At 56.0% G+C, this 19,539-nt stretch overlaps 1 protein-coding gene across 1 annotated transcript; it reads left to right on the top strand.

Annotated features, from left to right (window-relative positions):
• Positions 1-5,612: 5,612 nt before the first annotated feature.
• On the top strand, positions 5,613-8,607 carry IRX3 (iroquois homeobox 3). Its single transcript, XM_058528607.1, has 4 exons — positions 5,613-6,196; positions 6,347-7,466; positions 7,649-7,715; positions 8,196-8,607. The coding sequence occupies exons 1-4, from the start codon at positions 5,930-5,932 to the stop codon at positions 8,248-8,250; spliced, it is 1,509 nt and encodes a 502-aa protein (XP_058384590.1). The 5' UTR covers positions 5,613-5,929; the 3' UTR covers positions 8,251-8,607.
• The last annotated feature ends 10,932 nt before the right edge of the window (positions 8,608-19,539 follow it).

The following is a 19,539-nucleotide window of genomic DNA, read 5'->3' as shown; positions in this document are numbered from 1 at the left end:
AGACACGGCGAGATAGGGGTGTTTTTGCTTTAGATAGGGGTGTTTTTGCTTTCCAACCAAGAGCCCTCGACTTTCCTAGTATGCAATTGGAAGAGAAGAGGAGGATTCGTGCAGATGTCTAAGGTCCAGAGGTTCCTGCTCGGCTGTGTCTTGAGCTGGGGCTCCATGCGCTTCTGATTTTCCAGCACGGAGCACGTCGGTTCCCTCTGAGCTCAGCTCAGAGTGTGCGCCCTCAAAGCTCCTCACTTTCATGAGCCTTCATCTCTCTGAGAGGCGTGCCTGGGTCCTGTCTCCTGAGCTCCGCGGATCTTCTCAGGGAGGGACTGGGTCCTCCAGGTGAGCTCTGTCCCGCTGAGCCCAGGCGGGAGCCGGCTTCCCGACAACCAAGGGGCCTGCGCGCATCCTTCCCTCACCAAGCGCTGCCAGTGCGCCCTCTAAGATTAACCAGGAGCCAGCGACACGGGGTGCACAATGCGGTGTTTGATCCCGCGACGTGTCGCTCCGAATCGCAATTTATTGCCATTAGACGACGTTGTCAGGCACTAATTTTCTGGTGGCGCTCCATCACAGGCCTCCAAACATCAGGGGAGGGGACCCAGAGGCCCATGGAGCGGGGGCGCGAAGGAACCGTCGCGAGCGAGGCCGAGGCGGGAGTCCCAGTAACGAGGCTTTAACGAGGGGAGCGCGCCGGCCTTCGTGGAAAAACCCAAGGAGGCGAACAGGCTGGCGCTCGGCGAGGTCACTTCCTCCCCCGGGCCCCGAGCACCCGTGAGCCAGTTGAGGGCCAGCTGCGGCCACCAGGCCGGGTGCCCACTGCGGGGCTCTCCTGGGCCCGCGCCACCCTCGCCCCCTCTGAACTGCGGCAGGAAACGCAGCATTTCCATGCAACAATGCAAACGCGCTCATTACCATCTCCTCAATATGCATGAAGAAGATGCGCTAGGCTGGCCGAGCCCCATCACCCGGCTCCGGCCTCGGCGTCCAATAAGGCGACATATTCATCTCCCAAGACGGATGAGAAGGGGGCGCCGCCGGCAAGGCAGATCCACGGGGGGAGGGGACAGATCCTGGAGAGGAAGAGGAGAAAACAGAAAACACACGCAGAGGAGAACCTGAGAGACAGACCAGAAATCGAAGAAGGAAATATGAGATTAGGATGGGAGAAAGAGGAAAGAGAAAAAGAACGAGAAATGAACGCGAGGGAGAGGGACACCCTCAGAGTCAGGGAAAGGGAAAGAGAGACATAAGAAAAGAGGGAGGAGCAAAATGAAAAAAGTGAACTGAAAAGTGGTCCAGGGGGGAAAAAAATGAACCAAGGAACGAGGGAGCGGAGGAAAGAGAAGAAAAAGGAATGACCTAGAGATCGAATACAGAGAAAGTAGGAGAGACGGATAGACGGGTAGAGAAAAACCAAGGAGGGAAGGGGATGAAACTGCTCAAGTCAGGTGGAAAAAGGATGATCCTGGAGAGGTAAAGAGAAACAAAGTCACTTGCGCTGAGGGCCAAGTGTTTTGACCCAGGCATTCTGAGCGCTGCGCGTCGCCGGCTGCTCGGAGACCCAGGGGCGCGGCAAGGTGGGGGAGGCGCAGGGGCGGAGCGGGGGAGCCAGCGGCTGGCCGGCCGGCTCGCGCCCCTCCTCGGGTGGCAGGACCCGCTCCGGGGTGCCCGAGCCTGCCTGGTGGCCCACCCCGCGCGACGCGGCCTGCCGCCGCCGCGGCCATTCGGGCGGCCTCTCCATCCCGGAGAGCAAAGCTGGCAAAGTTTCTCCCAAAGTTTCCCGATGCTTCTCCGGACCCAGAGAAGGGCTCGGAGGCCCTGGTGGCTGGTGGAGAGCGGCGGCCGGCTCCGGGGCGGCTCTGGAGGCTGCCGGCCCGGCCTCCTGGGATCCTCGGGGTCCGGATTTCTAGCCAGATACAAATCCCTCCCGGTGCGGACACCAGGCCACGCACTCGGGCGTCCACGCGGCTGCTAATAGAGGAGAGAGAGAACGCGGAAGAGAGAGAGAGAAGGAAAAAAATATTCTCAGCTCAATTTAAGTCTCATGGAAAGGGCTTACAACTGTAATTAAATCATTAAATTCTTGTCTACGCTTCACAGAGCGGAGAGAAATTAACTTCCCACCAACCTCATTTTCTATTTGAACATGAAATAATGATTTTCTGCCCGTCTAATTACAAAGCCAACATCTGATCAAGCCGGCATCCAGAGGGGATTATCGCTTGCACGAGTATTAGACCTCATTACCAGCCTGAGTGCAAAATTATTACATCTTGTAATTGGATGGTGAGATTTATATACAGATCGGCCCGGTTTCTGTAAGATTGTAATTACAAGCTTCGTTGGTTAGCTACTTATCAGAACTTTGCAGGAAAACAAAACAAATGACTGAGGAAAACGAGCATTTCATTAACCTGTAACCCGAGCGCGGGGGGAGGGAGCGGTGGGAGCGTGCGCCGCGGCGTCTGCAGGAAGCGGAGGGATCGGCGGTCCACACTGCATCCCGGGGACTGCGGCCCTGGGAGGGAAGGACAGAAGATGGGCCTCCGCGGGGAGACCTAGGGCTGCAGCGGCGCCCCCCGACGGGGACGTGCGCGCACCGTGGGGCTGGGCGAGGACAGGGCAGGAAGGGGTCTGGTGGCTCGAGGCTCGTGTGCAGCGCGCGGCGCAGCCCTTGAACCTGGCGGGTCACGGGCCCTGAGCGTACGTCGGGCCGCGGTTCCAGGTGCGAGTCAGGCGAGCGCTGCAGCGTGCACCAAGCTTGTGCTATGGACACCCTCTCCATGCACTCCCCCACACGCTGCCCCGCGGTGAAAGAGCGCTACAGCAAGCCTCCGAAGCGCTTTGTGCGCCGGGACGTTGGAATAAGGCGAGAGGACGTTCGAGAAGCTTTTGCGTGCGGCGCGTTTGTGCGCGCACGCCTTTCCCAAATCAACTTTCCGTGCCCCTGCTGTTTCTCCTTGTGCCTGTGTGTCCTGACCCCATCACTTGGATTAAAAATCCCTGGAAAAGGTGCGACTGTCCTCAGAGCCGCGAGTTCAGTCCGGAGCCGGGCTCCACTGGCCAGGTTGAGTTGGGGCGCCAGCCCCACGTCGGGGCTCGGCTGCCCGGGACGCTGAGTCCCGACGTGGGGCGCGGATCATACTGGCCAGGGCAGAGCAGATCTCAGCTGGGGTCTAGGGTAGCCGAGAGGCCGCTTCTGTTCGGGACCTGGGGCACCTGGAGGGATCTAATTAACCGAGGTTCTTGGGGCCGCTTCTAGGTTTGGAGGTTCACCCTCTGGGCCACGGGCGCCCCCGCGTCGGCGTGGCTGGTTCACAGCCGCGCCCCTTCCCTGGCCTCTTTCCCACCTCCTACAGTCCGACGCAGCCAGGTCGATAGCTGGTTAATATGGAAGATGCATCTCCAGGGCTCGTTGTTTTCTCTTTTCCTTCTGGAAAAGCTGAGTTAAATATCGGGCATTTCATCCCAGCACTTACAGCGCAGCCCGTGTTTCCCCACCTTGGAGTCTTGCTCTTGGCCCTGCCCTAGTCTGGTGCCACCACTTTGTGCAAACTCTAGGATTTCAGGGGCTTCGAGGCTCGACGAGATCTGACACCTAGGAAACACTCTGGGAAATGTTACCCTCAATTTTGTAACCCCGAGATTTTCCGCGAGAACGTGAGCCCATGATTCCCTGTGCCGCTTGGCTGAGAGGTTTAACTGTAAACGAAATCAGGCACCGGGGAAACATTTCAAGGCCAGAACTCCCCCTGACATCTCCTCCTCTGGGGAGACTCCAGCTAAGGCCAGGCACCAGGCTCAGGTGCAGGGGATAAGGGAAGCAGCTTGACCTATCTGAGAAGGCCGCAGGGCAGTTTCTCCAATCGAACCCCAAACTTGGTCAACCCCAAACTCTCCTTTGTCTTCTCCCCCAATTTTCTCGGCGTTCACACGAACTGGAGCCGCTGACCTGTGCGGAGACTGGTGGAAAGAGGCGGAGTGTGGGGGTGATCCAAACGGGGTGCCCGCAGGAGTTATTCTCGAACTGGGCTCCCCAGAGCTGCTGAGACCAGAGACGGCCGGGCCGAGACTCTCTGATCCCTCCACTCTGGTGGAATTCGGATTCGACTCCTCTATCACTCAGCGCGCGGTTTCTGCCTCCGAGCCGGGGCTGGCAACTCCAGGGCAGAGTCACCGCCCCGTGCCGTCCCCGGAGCGCTGTCTGGCCTGCGCGTCGGTCGCCGCTGCGGCCTAAAGCGTTTAGCCCCGAGCCACCGCGATTCCGAGAATTTCAACCCCGCTCTCGGCTGCGCGCCCTAATCGGTGAAGATGGGCGCCTGGATATGGGGATTTCAGATTTGATTTACGAAATATCCCACTATAAAACTAAAAGTCTGGCCTCCCCTCCCTACCCCAGACGGTGGGAGGATCCTTGTAGAAAGAAAACAGGTTGGCGCGGAGACCAGGCAGCAGGGCAAGGGGTGATGAAGCGAAGGACCTCTACAGACCGAAAATTCCAATATACAAACTTCTCGGGCGCTCTCCGAAAGTTCCTGGAGCCTCCGCCACCCGGCTCCCTGCGCCCCCCCCCCATCCCAACCCGCTTAGGGCACTGCAGGCTCCACTTTCCTGTCTTCGCTCCCCGGGACCCCCGGGGCGTCCGCCCTTCAGCCCCTCGGCCGAGCCCGCCATTTCTAATAAGGCACCCGGACACTGAGGCGGCGTTACTGTGGCTAATTTCAGGGTTTGGTCCGCCTGGGCAGTGAGATGGCCTTTGAAGACTCGGTAGAACGCACCCCCTCACCCTCCGCGCACGGTTCTAGCGCCCTCCCTACGCCGCTGAGTGGCCTGGAGTTAGGAGGTGCGAGCCTCAGAGGGGGCCCGGGCAGGGTAAAGCCCCAGCGCCCGCCCTGAACCGAGATCTGGTCCCGACCCAGGCCCGCGCCCGGGCGAGGGAGAGGTACCGAGGGCGGGAGGCGGGGAGGAGCGAGCTGACCCTGCACTCACCCCCGTCCCCGCGCCTCTCGCTCCCCTTCCCGGCGCAGGCCCGAGGGGGCGGGGAGGGACTCCGAGCGCCCGGGCTCCCGCCCCCGCCCCGCCCCGCCCCGCCCCGCGCGCAGGATCCGCGGGGGTGGGCGGCCGCGCCTGGAAGGCGCCCCGGCGATTGGCGACTCAGGAAGGAGACGCAAGGAAAAGTCGAATAAGAGGGCGCGACGTCAGACCCGAGATTTGGGGAAGGGCGAGGGAGGGGGTGAGGGCGGGGACCGACACACAGACACGGACGCAGATACGGACATACACCCCCCGCACAGCACCCTAAGTGTCCACAACTTTAGGCCGCCTTAGCCCAGGGCGCAGAGGCCAGGGGTGGGACCGGGAGGAGAGTTGTGTGAGTAGAGAGGAAAAGAGAGAAGAAAGAGTGAAGGGAACAGAAAGGGGAGAGAAAGGAATAACGAGAAAGAGAGATAAGAGTTTCCTAGCGTCCGGGAGACTGAAAGCGCGAAGGAGCGGAAGCGATCCTGGGGGGAAGAGGAGCGCAGAGAGGGGAGGGGAGAGGAAGGGCGAGGGGGGAGTGAAAACTAGAGGAGGGCGAAGGAGGCGAGGCGCGACACTGCTCCGGGAGAGGAGGGCAGTGAGGAGCGAGGCGCGGGCAGAGGCTGCTCCGGCTGCCGAGAGGAGGGAGAGCGGCGCAGAGAGGAGGGGCTTGCGGGCCCGTGGAAATGTCAATCAGAGCCCGGAGCCCCGGGAATCTCCGCCAATCTGTTCGGACCTGACCTGGCTCCTCGCCGCCGCCGCCGCCGCGGAGCAGATCAATACGCGAACGCGGAGCGCGGCGCAGCGCGGCCCCAGCCCGGCCCAGCCCCCGATGCGCGCCGGAGCCCGCGGGCGGCGCTGAGCTGGGCGGCCCCGGGGGCCGGACCCCCTCTCCGTCCGTGCCCCGCGGGCCACCATGTCCTTCCCCCAGCTCGGATACCAGTACATCCGCCCGCTCTACCCACCCGAGCGCCCGGGGGCCGCCGGCAGCGGCGGCAGCGCTGGGGCCCGGGGCGGCCCGGGAGCCGGAGCCTCGGAGCTGGCAGCCTCCGGGTCCCTGTCCAACGTGCTCTCGTCCGTGTACGGAGCGCCCTACGCTGCGGCGGCTGCGGCGGCCGCAGCCGCCCAAGGCTACGGCGCCTTCCTGCCCTACGCCGCCGAGCTGCCCATCTTCCCGCAGCTGGTAAGCACCCGGGATGGGGAGTTGGAGCTGGGGCGCCAGACAAGGTGAGCGTGGGGGAGTAGCCTAGGGGGCCCGGGCCGGGAGGGTGGAGGCGGCGACCGCTAGTGCTCATCCTCCGCGCGTGTCCCTTCCTTCTCCATGTGCGTACAGGGCGCGCAGTATGAGCTGAAGGACAGCCCGGGGGTGCAGCATCCGGCCGCGGCCGCCGCGTTTCCGCACCCGCACCCTGCCTTCTACCCATACGGCCAGTACCAGTTCGGGGACCCGTCCCGTCCCAAGAACGCCACCCGCGAGAGCACTAGCACGCTCAAGGCCTGGCTCAATGAGCACCGCAAGAACCCCTACCCCACCAAGGGTGAGAAGATCATGCTGGCCATCATCACGAAGATGACCCTCACCCAGGTGTCCACCTGGTTCGCCAACGCGCGCCGGCGCCTCAAGAAGGAGAACAAGATGACTTGGGCGCCCCGCAGCCGCACCGACGAGGAGGGCAACGCTTACGGGAGCGAGCGCGAGGAGGAAGATGAGGAGGAGGATGAAGAAGACAGCAAACGCGAACTGGAGCTGGAGGAGGAGGAGCTCGGGGGGGAGGAGGAGGACACGGGGGGCGAGGGCCTGGCGGACGACGACGAGGACGAGGAGATCGATTTGGAGAACTTAGACGGCGCGGCCGCGGGGCCTGAGCTGGCCCTGGCTGGGGCGGCGCACAGGGACGGCGACCTCGGCCTGGGACCCATTTCAGACTCCAAGAATAGCGACTCGGACGACAGCTCCGAGGGCTTGGAGGAGCGTCCACTGCCGGTCCTGAGTCTGGCCCCAGCGCCACCGCCGGTGGCCGCTGCTCCGCCGCTGTCTCCGCCCTCGCCCCCCGCGGGCCTGGATCCCTGCGCTCCGGCACCCGCACCCACCTCCTCACTGCAGAAGCCGAAGATCTGGTCCCTGGCCGAGACGGCCACAAGCCCAGACAACCCGCGCCGCTCGCCTCCGGGCGCGGGGGGTTCTCCCCCCGGGGCAGCCGTCGCGCCCCCCGCCCTGCAGCTCTCTCCGGCCGCCGCCGCCGCGGCTCACAGACTCGTCTCGGCGCCGCTGGGCAAGTTTCCCGCTTGGACCAACCGTCCGTTCCCAGGCCCGCCGCCCGGCCCACGCCCGCACCCGCTCTCCCTGCTCGGCTCGGCCCCTCCACACCTGCTGGGACTTCCCGGTGCCACGGGTCACCCGGCCGCCGCCGCCGCCGCCTTCGCTCGACCAGCGGAGCCCGAGGGCGGAACAGGTGACTGCTGAGCAGCAAGATGCGGACGGAGGGGCGGGCTCGGGGGTCGCGCCGGGGCAGGCGGAGATGGGCAGGACCCCCGGGGCGCAGTGCGCTCGCCACTCCGCGCCTGCCTCCCGTGGCCCTGAGTGCGGGAATGGAGCGCCCTAAAGCCCCTCCTGTTTCTTCCCCGCTTCCCTTAGATCGCTGTAGTGCCTTGGAAGTGGAGAAAAAGTTACTCAAGACAGCTTTCCAGCCCGTGCCCAGGCGGTAAGAGACCTCGAGGTGGCGACGTGGGAGGATGGTGGGACAGGCAGGTGGGCGAAGGAAAAAACTCGGAACAAGCGTGGGCTTTTGCCCCCGGGGAACGCAGCTGGGACTCGCTTTTAAAAGGGGACGAAGCGTACTCCTCTGTCGCCGCGGGCCCAGGGAGGGCTCGACAGTCGAGTCAGGCACCCAGGCGCGGCCCAGGGTATGGCGCTGTGGGACCCGAGCGCAGCTGGGCCAGCAGGCCCCTGGAGTGGGCGGCGGCTCTCTGAAGCCCACCTCCTTCCAGCCGCAGAGCTCGGGTCCTGATGCCTCCCACCCGTCTTATAGTTAAGCCGGAAGACCAGCATCTCCAGCTGGACATCACTTTACGTTGAGACACCTCCCTGCCCCGGGTCCCAGCCCCACGTTGCGTCTCGGCGTCCTAGGCAGCGTCGGTGTCCCCAATTCTCATCCTTTACTACCACTGCCTCTCTCTTCCAGGCCCCAGAATCACTTGGACGCTGCTCTGGTCTTATCGGCTCTCTCCTCATCCTAGTTCTTTTTTTAAAAAATTTTTAAATCGTTGTAATAATTGTAAAAAGAAAAATCACTCTGTATAGTTATGACTTGGAAGCATGTCCATGTATGAATACCTAAAAAAGAAAACTAAACAAAAAAAGAAAGAAAAATAAAACAAGTCCCCCTCAGTCCTCCCCAAGTCGCTTCTGTACCCCACATTAGCTAAGTTTGTGAGGTTGGTTTGGTCGGTTGATTTGGGGGGAGTGGAGTTTCAGTGAGAATAAGCGTGTCTGACTTTTTTTGTGTATATACAGAAAAATGTACATATGTGTGAACCAAATTGTACAAGAAAGTATCTATTTTTGGCTAAATAAATGAGCTGTTGCCACTTTGACTATAACCCGCCTGTCTGCCCCCGGATGGATGTTTGGTGTTTTTTTGTTTTGTTCTGTACCCGCCCCCATGTTTGAAGAGTCGCCCGAATCAGCCGGAAAGAACGAGTCAGGACCGTGTGGGGAGAGGAGCACAGAAGCGGAGGAGACGCAGAAGTGGCGGGGCTGGGAGCGCCGCTGGAGGAGAGGCTGTTGGAGAAGTACGTGGGGCGCGGAGAGAAAAGGCGGAGGACACAGGTGGGACGGCGGGGCAAGATTCCCTCCAAGGAGCTGGGAAACTGGGCCCAACCGGCCGGTTGGCTGGAGCAACCGTGGAGTCTTGGGGCCTTCTCTGGTGACATGGCAGAAAGACTTAGAGAAGGTTCTGGACGCAGAGGGGTTAGGTTGGGAGGGTCTCATCACTCCCGCGCCCCATTCTTAGGTAAGCACAATTGAGGTTTTCTCAGTCTTACATAAGGGGCTGTGCAAGCTCAGCGTCAAGCCCCTTCCAACCACATTGCACCCCCAGACTCCCCCGTCTAGATGGAAGGGTGTGGGGTAGCGCTGAGTAGGGGGATATGGAGAGGCGGGGAGCCTTAGGGGTGCGCATCCTTCTTGGTGACTACCATCCGCCCAAATTGAGAGTTGGGGGACCCGCGTCCTGGCGGCATCTGTGCGTCCTGGCACCCCAGTGGGGTTTCCTCAAGTGCCCTGGAAGGGCAGCTTTCTGGGGTCCAGGCACAAGGGTTGGGGGTACTCAGGCCGTTGCACGGATCCAGCCGGGATTCCGGCTCCAGGCCGGCCGGGGGTGGGCGGACGGGGGAGGGAGCCGGGAAATTTGGGGCTGGAGCTCCCTCTACAGGACAAAAGGGCCGCTCGGCGCCAGCCACCGCGGCCTCTCCAGCCACGCCGCGCGTCGCGCCCCCTCCGCGCCCTCCTTTTTCTCTTTCCGTCCACCAGCCTTGCCCAACTTGGACTTGAAGAAGTTGTAGGGAATGCTGGGAGAATGACGCCGTGGGGTACGAAGTGGGGGTACCTTTTTCGTTTCTCCCTCTCCACGTGTAGTTAGTGAATTTATAGGGCGGCCAGATGCCGGGTGTTTGTACCGCATAGTGGGGCGTGTGACAATCTCGCGGGTCCCCGGAGAGGTTTGGCAGGAGCTTGCACACCCGAAGCCCGGGAACAGGGCATCGCGTCATACTGTGCACCTTAGAGGTAGGGTGGAGCCGAGGGAATCCTGCAAGGATGGGTCCAGGCGGGCACAGCTGCCAGCACCGTGCACCGGGGGGACCCCCATGGAGGCTGGTGGCGCCCCAGGGGCGAGTGGGAAGGAGGGTTGCCAGATAAGTCAGTCTGCGGCCCTTCAGGCTCCCAGAGGGCTGATGAAGCAGAGGCGGACACCAGCAGAGACCTTCCGAAGCTCAGGTTGGCTCCCCCAGGCCCCTCCCCAGAGGCCGGAGATGTCTCCGTGGCTCGCCCTCTCCACACTCTTTGTTAGTGGTGTTTCTGGGGTTCAGGCTCCTTCCCAGATCGCAGGCCCTGACTGTGGTCCTGCCCTTATCCTGGGCACAGCGCCGCCCCAGGTGGAGCCGGCTTCAACTGTCTGGACCTTGAATCGCAGAGGCCAGGGCCTCAGGCCGGAGGCAGAGGCCCCTGGGGAGCGTGAGTATCTTTATGTGGACAACACCCTGACAGCCCTTCACCCAGGGCCTCACCAGCTTTTCTGTAGCACAGACCTAGTTCTCCCGTCTTTGTCCTGTGAAACTCTAGGCAGATAATTAACTTCTCTCTGCCCTATTTTCTCATCTGTGAAATGGGAATAATGAACCTACCTTGCAGGGTGGTTGTGAGGATGAGCAACAGCATGCCCAGTGCTGGCATGTGGTAGGTGGGGGTAAATAGCCCTAGTGTTATCATTATATTCCAGAATCTCCTCAAACTCCTGGCAATATTCTGCCCCATCCCTTCCATCAGCCCTACAAGTGAGGCGTCTGTGTTCGGGCATCTCTGGACCCAGCTCAATCCAGGGAGAAAGGCCCCTTCTGAGGCAGGGGTGCAAACAGGAAGAGGGGGTGACGGGGAAGTCAGGCAGGCTTTGCACACTGAACGTCCACGAGGCAGGAAAAAATCCATCTGTTCAGAGGGAGGTGGTGTGGAGGGGCTGGAGAGGCTGATGGCCCATCCCTGGTTTCTCTCCAGGGAGAACTCTGGGCTTTGGTCGGCTCTTCAGCCCATCTCATTCCAGGGATAATAGTCCTTGGATAGACCACTCCTGCCCCACTGAAAGGGCAGTGTGTGTGGGTGCCAGTGGAGAGGTGGGGTGAACCTGGGAGCAGTTCCCATGTGTCTGTGTCTTCTCCATCCATAGATCACATGGGACCTCCAAATGGTCCCAGGTTGACCCCCATAAGATAACATGATCAAAACGAAGAAGAACCCCGTAGACATCTCAGCTAAGAAGGGGAAGAGGAGACAGCTCCCTTGTACAGCACATTCATTTCACAGGGAGGGACCAGGTTCTTCATCCTTCTCTAGGACCTCCTCCCTGAGTCCTCCTCTCATCTCCCTCCCTTCAGGAATCCCAGGAACTGCCTCCATCCGTTAGTGTTCAGCCCTAAAACTTAAAAACGAAAAAGGAAGCTAGGGGAGAGGGAGAGAGAGAGAAAAGGAAGCCAGGGAGAGAATGAGAGGAAGGGGATCTGTGGGAATCTCATCCTTGGTCCTGATTAAGCTTCAATTAGAAATAAAATATGTCAATCACTCTGCCTGGAAGGGGTTCCTGCTGTCGGGGCTGGTTATGCAAAGCACTCTGAGGTGTGTGGGGATAATCAGTCGGGTCAGAGGAAAGAGTGTATGTCACTGCTTCCCTCATTATCTGCATGGAGCTGGAGGTGGGGGTGCACCAGCGGGCCAGGGAGCCAGAGGAGAATAAAATTATCTCTCTAAGTGATGGCCCACCTCTGGGACTGGCACATTCATAGTTTCCAATTGAATTTATTTTCAGTAGAATATAGGAAGGAGGAAGCGCGGTCCATCAGAAGGCGACACGCAAGGGCGAGTACAACTGAGGTTTTGGGGAGAGGAAGGGACGCTCCAGCCACTCACCTGCCCCAGGTAAGGAGTGAGGACAAAGCAGGGCCTCCCCTACTGGGTTGCTGTTCTGTGGGCACCTGGTGGGCAGGTAGGGCCAAAGGGTCCACCGTCTTAGGCCTGAAATCTGGAAGGTTAGCGAGAGGGATTGGGTGCTTGGGTAGGAATTGGGTGTCAGACATCTTCACTGGTTTGTTGGGAGTTTCCGTCAGGAACGCGCTTTGGGCCTAATTATTTGTATCTTTCTAGAAATATCCTCTGCATCTATAATTCCTGGTTGCATGTTCCCTCTACGTCCACCAAATGAAAATGGGTAATTGCAGGTGTGAGAAAATTGTGTCTGTGCTTAGAGCTACCTCCAACCCGAGTGGGGGCAAGCCTCATCCTCTCCCGAGGCCCGCCTGTCACCATCTGCAAAAGCAAGGGGACGGGATTCGATGAATTTATCCAAACTTTCTTAAACAGCCAAGGTTGTCTAGCATTAGGCAGAAATGGAGGGGCCCCATAACCTCTCTGGACACCGCCTCCTGATCCTGATTGGCCTCTGTCATCTGACCCAGCCGGCCAACTTGACCACATTAAAAATGTCTATCTATTGTGTCACCAACCCAGCTTTGATGTGGCTGCTGCGCCCCTCTGAACAGAGGCTCCAGCCCCTCAAGGCCATCCTGAAAATCTGGATGGAAGACCCCACAGGGCATCTCTTCCTTGGGCGGAAAGACAGGAGATCTGGAAGAGCTCCTAAGAGCAGAGCAGTGGTTCTCTGCCGGGCGATCCCCCACTCCCCACTCCCACACATACGGCAGTGTCTGGAGACATTTTCGATTGTCGCGACTGGTAGGAGTGCTACTGGCATCTCATGGGTAGAGACCAGGGATGCCGGGATGCTGCCAAAGGTCCTACAAGGCACAGGCCAGCCCCCTCCACAGAGATTATCCGGTCCAAAATGTCAATAGTGCCGAGGTTGCGAAACCACAGAGTTGAGGGAGGAGAGAGGTGTCTCCAGGTATCTTCTCCCAGAAACCACGGCTTTGTGGAGAGAAACATTAAAGCAGGGTGATGTGTGGCGCGTTTTTGTTCGTTAAAAATTTTTGGCCCTGGAAGGGGGACGCAGGGGTGAGAAAGCCCCAACAGGAAACTGTGCCAGCCTGGGAAAAAGAGAGAGTGGGTGCCCGTGAGCCTCTGGAGGTGGGACTGTCTCCGAAGAGGACAGTCAACCCCAAAGATGATGTGTCTGGAAAGTTGGGGCCTTTCTCCCCGGATATTTATATCAGGAGCAGGTTACCAGAATGTTCTTACAGACGAAAGGTTAACTCCTGTGGTTGTGCTGCATAATTATTGCCACCTCTCAAGTGCTGCCAGCCCTTCCGTGCGCAGAAATGTGTCTATTTATTTACTTGGTTACTTTACCTGGGAGTGTGTGTGTGTGTGTGTGGTGTCAGGGAGCAGGAGGGAGACACAGGCAGGGTAAGGTCTTACTCTGGGGCCGTCCAGGCCGGGAGGACTGTGATTTCATGGCTTTTGTGCGGGGTGGCGCGCCCGGCCTCCTCTCCCTGCCCTGGGCCGCTAACAAGTGGGCCCGCAGCCCCCCGGGGCCTTTGGAGTGCACTCATCTGAAAGATTGTGCTTTTCTCAGCCGCGCAGATTTATTTTGCCAAAGTTACAGGGCAATTATGGAAATGCGCCCTTTGAAGCTGGGCTGATTTCTCTTTATTTTCTTCTCCCTGACAAAGCAGAGCTTCCCTGCCTCTTGTGGGCTTTTTTCCCCCCTCTCTCTGTCTCTCCCTTTCCTCTCTTTTGTTCTGATAATTATTAGATAGTGGGAGTTTCCAGGGGTAATTTGAAAAAATCTTTTCATGGCAATAAAAACGTATTTAGATGAAAATGACGTTACTGTTATTTTAATGTTATGTTTTTTACAAAAATGGGATTGTTGAGGGCCAGGAGGGGAAAAATGGATTAAGGATAGCAAGAGATGGACACTTCATGCCCAGATTGTGGGTCCGTGACTTCCTTGCCAGCCTGACGCCCGGAGCTGGTGAGGCCCAGGCAGCCTGGCTGCCACCTGGTTGGCCAACAGACTGGCCCAGCCTCCTGGGACTCCCGCTGGAACCCTGGAATCCCCGTCACAGCTCCACAAATTCAGCAGGGTAAGCGTTCTGCTCCTCTTCTCTCACACCTCGGGAGTAAGAGGCCCAGACTCAACAGAGCTGTGTTTTCTGGGCGTTGTACATTATTTGTCACTGTAGCACGGAATGTGGAGGCTCCGTGCGAACCGGCCTCACTCATTTCTCCTTCTGCCCCACTTTGCTTGATTTGACGCTGGGGTGTTGAGGAAGAGTGTCTGAAGTTAGATGGTGTCAACCTCGGGGCTGGGGAGGCCTCTGAGGGGTACAGCGGGCCTGCTGGGTGTGTGGGGGCCTCCGTTTCTATTTTTCAGAGTGGCTTTGAAGTTTCCTTTGTCCACGTTTTCGTTTGCTCCTTCCTTCCTCCCTTCCTGTCTTTGGGGTGAATGGCTCGTTATCTGTGCACAGACACCAACAGGAAGTCTCGTCACCTTCAGGAGCCGCCTGTTGGCCTCAGTGGCCTGTCCAGAGTGCAGGCCATTTCAGCTCTCACTTCCTTCACCCTATTTAAAAAATATAAAATAAAATAAATAAGATGGAATTGAGTGTTTATTATTGGTAGGCTCCATGCTAAGCACTTCCCGTGCATTTTAGTTAATGTTCACAATTATTTAATGTGTGGGCAAGGCACAGATGAAGAAATTAAGGCTTAAGGGGAGTGGGGGAGTTTAAGAAACTCTTCTGGTAACATGGAACAATCTCCACGGAGTGAAAAAGATCGAGGCAGCACATTCCATATGGTATGTTACCATCTGATTTGTTTCTGTGAGAAGCTGGTAAGAGTGGTTGCTCAGGGAAAGGACCTGGGCAGCTGGGGGCCAAGGAAAGGAGAAATATTTCTCAGTCTATGTCCCTTTGCTCCTTTTGAACCATGTGAATGTGTTAGCTCCTCAAAAAGCTTTTTTGTTTTTAAATAACTAAATTGCGTGAGAGTGAGAGAGAAAGCAACCTCTCTGGATCTCACAGCAGAGTTGAAAATGATTCATTCATTCATTCACTGGACACCCACGTATATTGATGAAGCACCTGTATGTGCCGGACCATGCACCTCAGATGTGTTGGTCCAGAGGGCCGGCCTTGGTTCAAATCCCAGCTCCATCACTCCCTGTGTGACTGTGGGCTACTGACTGCCCTGCTCTCAGCTGTGCTCCCTCATAACACAGAAAGAATAATTGTAATTTCACCTCCCTCATAAACTGTTGAGAGAATTAAATGAGTTGATTCATACTTAGAACAATGCATCGTGCATAATGATTTGCCTCATGCATAATAATTACCTAATAAATTACAAATATTATTTTTATTAATTATAACAACAGCCCTAGGCAATAGGCATCATGGTCCCCGTTTAATAGATAGGTAAACGCAAGGTCAGCCACTGGCTCAACGTGGCCAATAAAAGGTAGAGCCTGCTGGCTCTACCTGACCCCGGCCTTTCCGGCTCCAGCATTCGGCTGCACTGGACTCTGCCACTTGTTCATGCACCGGGATTTGGGGTGGAGTGCTCTGCAGCTGAGACTCCACCTTGTTCCCGCCCCACCCACCTACCTGATGCCCTTAGGCCTGACCCTGTCTTGGATGGGCCGAGATGGTACGTAGCGCCAGCACACCAGCTCTTACTGTAGCCCCCCTCTTCCACTGGGGCAGGCAGAGCTGGAGGCGAGGGCATGTAAGTGGCTGTATCAGATGGATAAGCTTGAATCTGTCACCTTCAAGTTTATTTTTTTCAGTAAGTACAGGACAGGATGAGGATCTCTGTCCCCTCCTTTAATTCCCCCTCATCTTCAGTCCTGGGGGGAAGGGGCCTTCAGAACAGTTACACACCAACGTTTCACTGTAAGCAACCATCCTCCTTCTAGATCTCTGCTACTCGACATGTGGCCCCTGGACCAGCAGCATCAACATCAACCTGGGATATTGTCAGAAATGCCAACTCTCAGGCCCTTCCAGATCCACTAAATCAAAATCTGCATTTTCCTAGGATTCTCTGGATGATACGTATAGATATTAAAGTGTGAGAAGCACTGGTCTAGACGGTCCTCACTAAAACATGTGGCCCTTCCAGAATGGAGATGGGAACAGTCTCTGAGACTCGGTCCTCCAGGGGATATGCAGGAGGGAGGATGCTGGAGGGAGGGTGGGACACGGTGGGGGGGGGGAAGGAAAGGAAGGAATGGGAGAGGTCGAGGGGAAAGATGGCAAGCGCCAACCCAAGGTTGACTTTGCATGTTCAAGGTCAGCTGTGAGTGACACTGGGTTCCTCATGGCCACAGCCTCTGTCCACATGCCCTTGCAGGTATTTCACAGCACAGGGATATATGTAATTAGAAAATGTAGGACTTTATTAATAGTAACTGATTTCTTGCAGCATACCTCACTGATCCCCACTCAACTAGGGAACATCTCATGAAGAGAGGGGAGGAGAGGGAGGGAGCAAAAGAGAGAAAGGAAAAGAGGAAGGAAGGGAGGAAGGAAGGCAGGCCGGCCATTCTGAATGTGCACAAAATAGGTAGGAGCCCTGAGGGCAAGGACTGTCTCATTCACTTATTTTTATTCATTCATTCAGTCATTCAACAATACTTATCGCTCAAGGAGACACAGTATGAACCAAATCCCTGCCCCCCTGAAGCTTTCAATCTACTGGAAAGAAATAATTTAATAATAATAATAATTGTGCTGGGCTAAGGGTAAGAACAGATGCTATAAGCATGCATAAGGAAGAGGGACCTCACCTGGCTTGGGGTGGGATGGGTGGAGGAGGTGGGTGCAGATACAGATATGCATTCATGTCTCTAGGTAGACAAAGGAGGCCTATAGCGTGGAGGGAAAGGGGCAGCTCTGGATCTGGGCTATTGAGCACTCGAAATGTGGCTGGTCCTAACCGAGAGATGCTGTGAGCGCAAAATACACTCTGGAATTGAAAGATTCGGTACATTAAAAGCAAAAAGAAGGTAAAGTATCACAATAATTTTATGTTTGTTACGTGTTGGAATGACAATATTTTGGATTAAATAAAGTATATTATTAAAATTAATGTCACCTGTATTTTTATACTTTTTTAACACAGTTACTAGAAATTTCTCAATGACATATGTATGGCTCATCTTGTATTTCTAATGGGCGGTGCTGCTCCCAGGAGACTGGGTTGCCGGGATGCCGTATTCCAGCCCCACTGCTTCCTGAGGCACCTTGGGTAAGTGAGCTTAGCTGCTCTCAGCCCCAACGCCTCCCTCTGTAAGCTATGCTATCTAGCATTTTGGAGCAGAGAGTATGTGCTAAGCACACGACTCCATTCACTCAATGTTCACAAGGTCCTATGAGGAGGTACCATTATTCTCTCCATTTCACAGCTGAGAAAACTGAGGCTCAGAGAGCTAGAACTCACCCAAGGCCATATCCCCAGAGAGTGGTGGGGACAGGATTTCACCCAGGCAGCCTGGCTCCAGAGCCTGCACTCAAAATCACTGCACTGCCACGTAACAATGGTACCCACTGCACAGGATGCTGTGGAGACTTTTCACCGACGCGGCAATGTATGCAAAGCCTTTAGTATAGCACCTGATACTATGTAAGTGCTCAATAAGTGATGGTGTTATTATTTGACAAAGAGCTTTTTGCCACCAAAAAAAAGATCACGCTATGCAAAGCAATGACTTGCTTTGGCACAAGTCAACATTAAGGCATCGTATTAGTTGTATATTGCTACATAACAAATTACCCCAAACGTAGTGGTATAAAACAACAAACAGTGATTATCTCACACTTTCTGGGTGTCAGAATTTCAAGAGCAGCCTAGCTGGGCGGATCTGGGTGGGGTTTTTCTCATGAGGCTGCAGTCCAGGTGTCAGACAGTCTACAGTCATCTGGAGGCTCGACTGAGACTACAGCATCTGCTTCCAAGAGGGCTTGCTCACACAGCTGCGGGCAGGAGGCCTCAGTTTCTTGCCACAAGAATCTCTCCACAGGGCTGCTTGAGTGTCCTCACAACATGGCAGCCTTCTTCCCCCAGAGCAAGTGATCCAAGAGGGAGCAAGATAGAAGGCACAATGTCTTTTTTGAGCGAGCTTCAGAAGTCACACTCCATCATTTCCGCAATATCCTATTGTAGCTACACAAGTTGGCCCCATTGAATATGAGAGGGGACTATCCAAGGGCATGAATACCACAAGGCAGGGATCCTTGGGGCCATCTTGGAGACCAGACTACAGTCACTGACACATCTGTGTGACTTAATTGAGCACCTGCTTTCCTTTCTAAGAAAAGATATTCATGGGATCCTGAGAATATGGGTGCCTGGGTGCAAGAGACAGAAACCCAGTTCAAACAGTCTTTTCTAAAAAGGGTTTATTGGTTCATGTAACTGGGGAAGACAAGATTGGAATAAATAATAGTAATAGCTAGTACTGTATTTATTGAGCACATAGTATGTGCTAAGCATATGTATTAACTTATTTAATCCTCATGAAGACCCTACGATGTAGACCAGAGATTTGAAAGATCAGTACTTTCTTTTTCATTTCACCTTCTGCTTCAGTGTTGACTTTCTTGTCTCAGACTTCTCCAGGGGGCAGGTACACAGTCGTCATAACCTCTGCAGCCATGGCCTTAGATCTGGTGATCCAAAGGGAAAGAAAGGTTACTCTTGCCTGGTTTCAGTTGTAAAATCCCAAGGAAGAGCTCTGATTGGCTCAGCTTGGGTCATGTGTTCATTGCTGGGCCAATCACAGTGGCTAGGAGTGTGGCAGGAAGAGGAAGTTCCTTGAAGAAAGTCAGGATGCTACTATCATAAAAAGGGGGGAAAGTGAGTCTGGCAGACAAGATCAACCCACATCTACTACACTGGAGAGCAGGGCACAGGTACAAGAGGGGTAAGGGAAGGAAGATCTGTGAAGAGCTTCAGGAGCCAAGTGAGAAGAGAGAGTAATCGGTCATTTCACCCAAGGCCAGTCTTGCAGGGCTGACAACTGAGTGAAGGCCAAAATCAAAGGCAGACAACCTCTCAGCCCTTCCAGGCCCAGCAGTCTCCATCTGATCCCATATTGAGATGGGTGTGGATCATGCCACAGCTTCTCAAGCTTTCTCACTTGGGTGTCACTAGTAAAAGGGGTGCGTGAACACACAGCCTGAGGACTCTGAGGTCAGACCCAAGTGGCCCTCCGCAAGAGGGCAAATTCTTTTATATCTCACTTTTTATCTTTATAGGAGCTTGCATCTTCCTCCATGATATTTCCCTGTTTGTCTTGTTATAAAGGAAGTTTTTCCTGTAAAGATCTTCAGATAAAATGAATAATTCAGGGCCCCTACTTATCCTGTGGCCTTGATACCTGCTGGGACTCTGCTGGGTGCCGTGGAGGTCTGGTGTCTTGACTCAAGAAGCTTCAGCACATGGGGTTGACCAGAACTGGACCCCATTGTCTTGGGAGGATAACAAAGGGCAGGAGGATGGGGTAGGACTGGGAGGCTCGGGGGCCCACGCTTTGCTTAAAGTCAGTAGCACTTGAGAGCCTGACATTTCCCCTTCTCTTCCTCGTCCCTCTATCTCTTGTCCCCTTTCACACTTGGGCCTGAGCTGGAGCATGCATCTTCGGCTGGGGATTGTCTTGGCCTGGGTGCACCCCCAGGGCCTAGTATTAGTGAGCGCTCAGTAAATGTTCGCTGACTGCTTTGCTGATTTGGAACTCAGCGATAAAATTGGCCTTTTCCTTAAAATGTCTTTCAGATTGTTAGGAACATCATTTG

Source organism: Diceros bicornis, chromosome 32 (genome assembly GCF_020826845.1).
Source record: "Diceros bicornis minor isolate mBicDic1 chromosome 32, mDicBic1.mat.cur, whole genome shotgun sequence".
NCBI lineage: Eukaryota > Metazoa > Chordata > Mammalia > Perissodactyla > Rhinocerotidae > Diceros > Diceros bicornis.
Note: the sequence above shows the minus strand (reverse complement) of the source record. Positions and strands in the feature narration are given on the sequence as shown.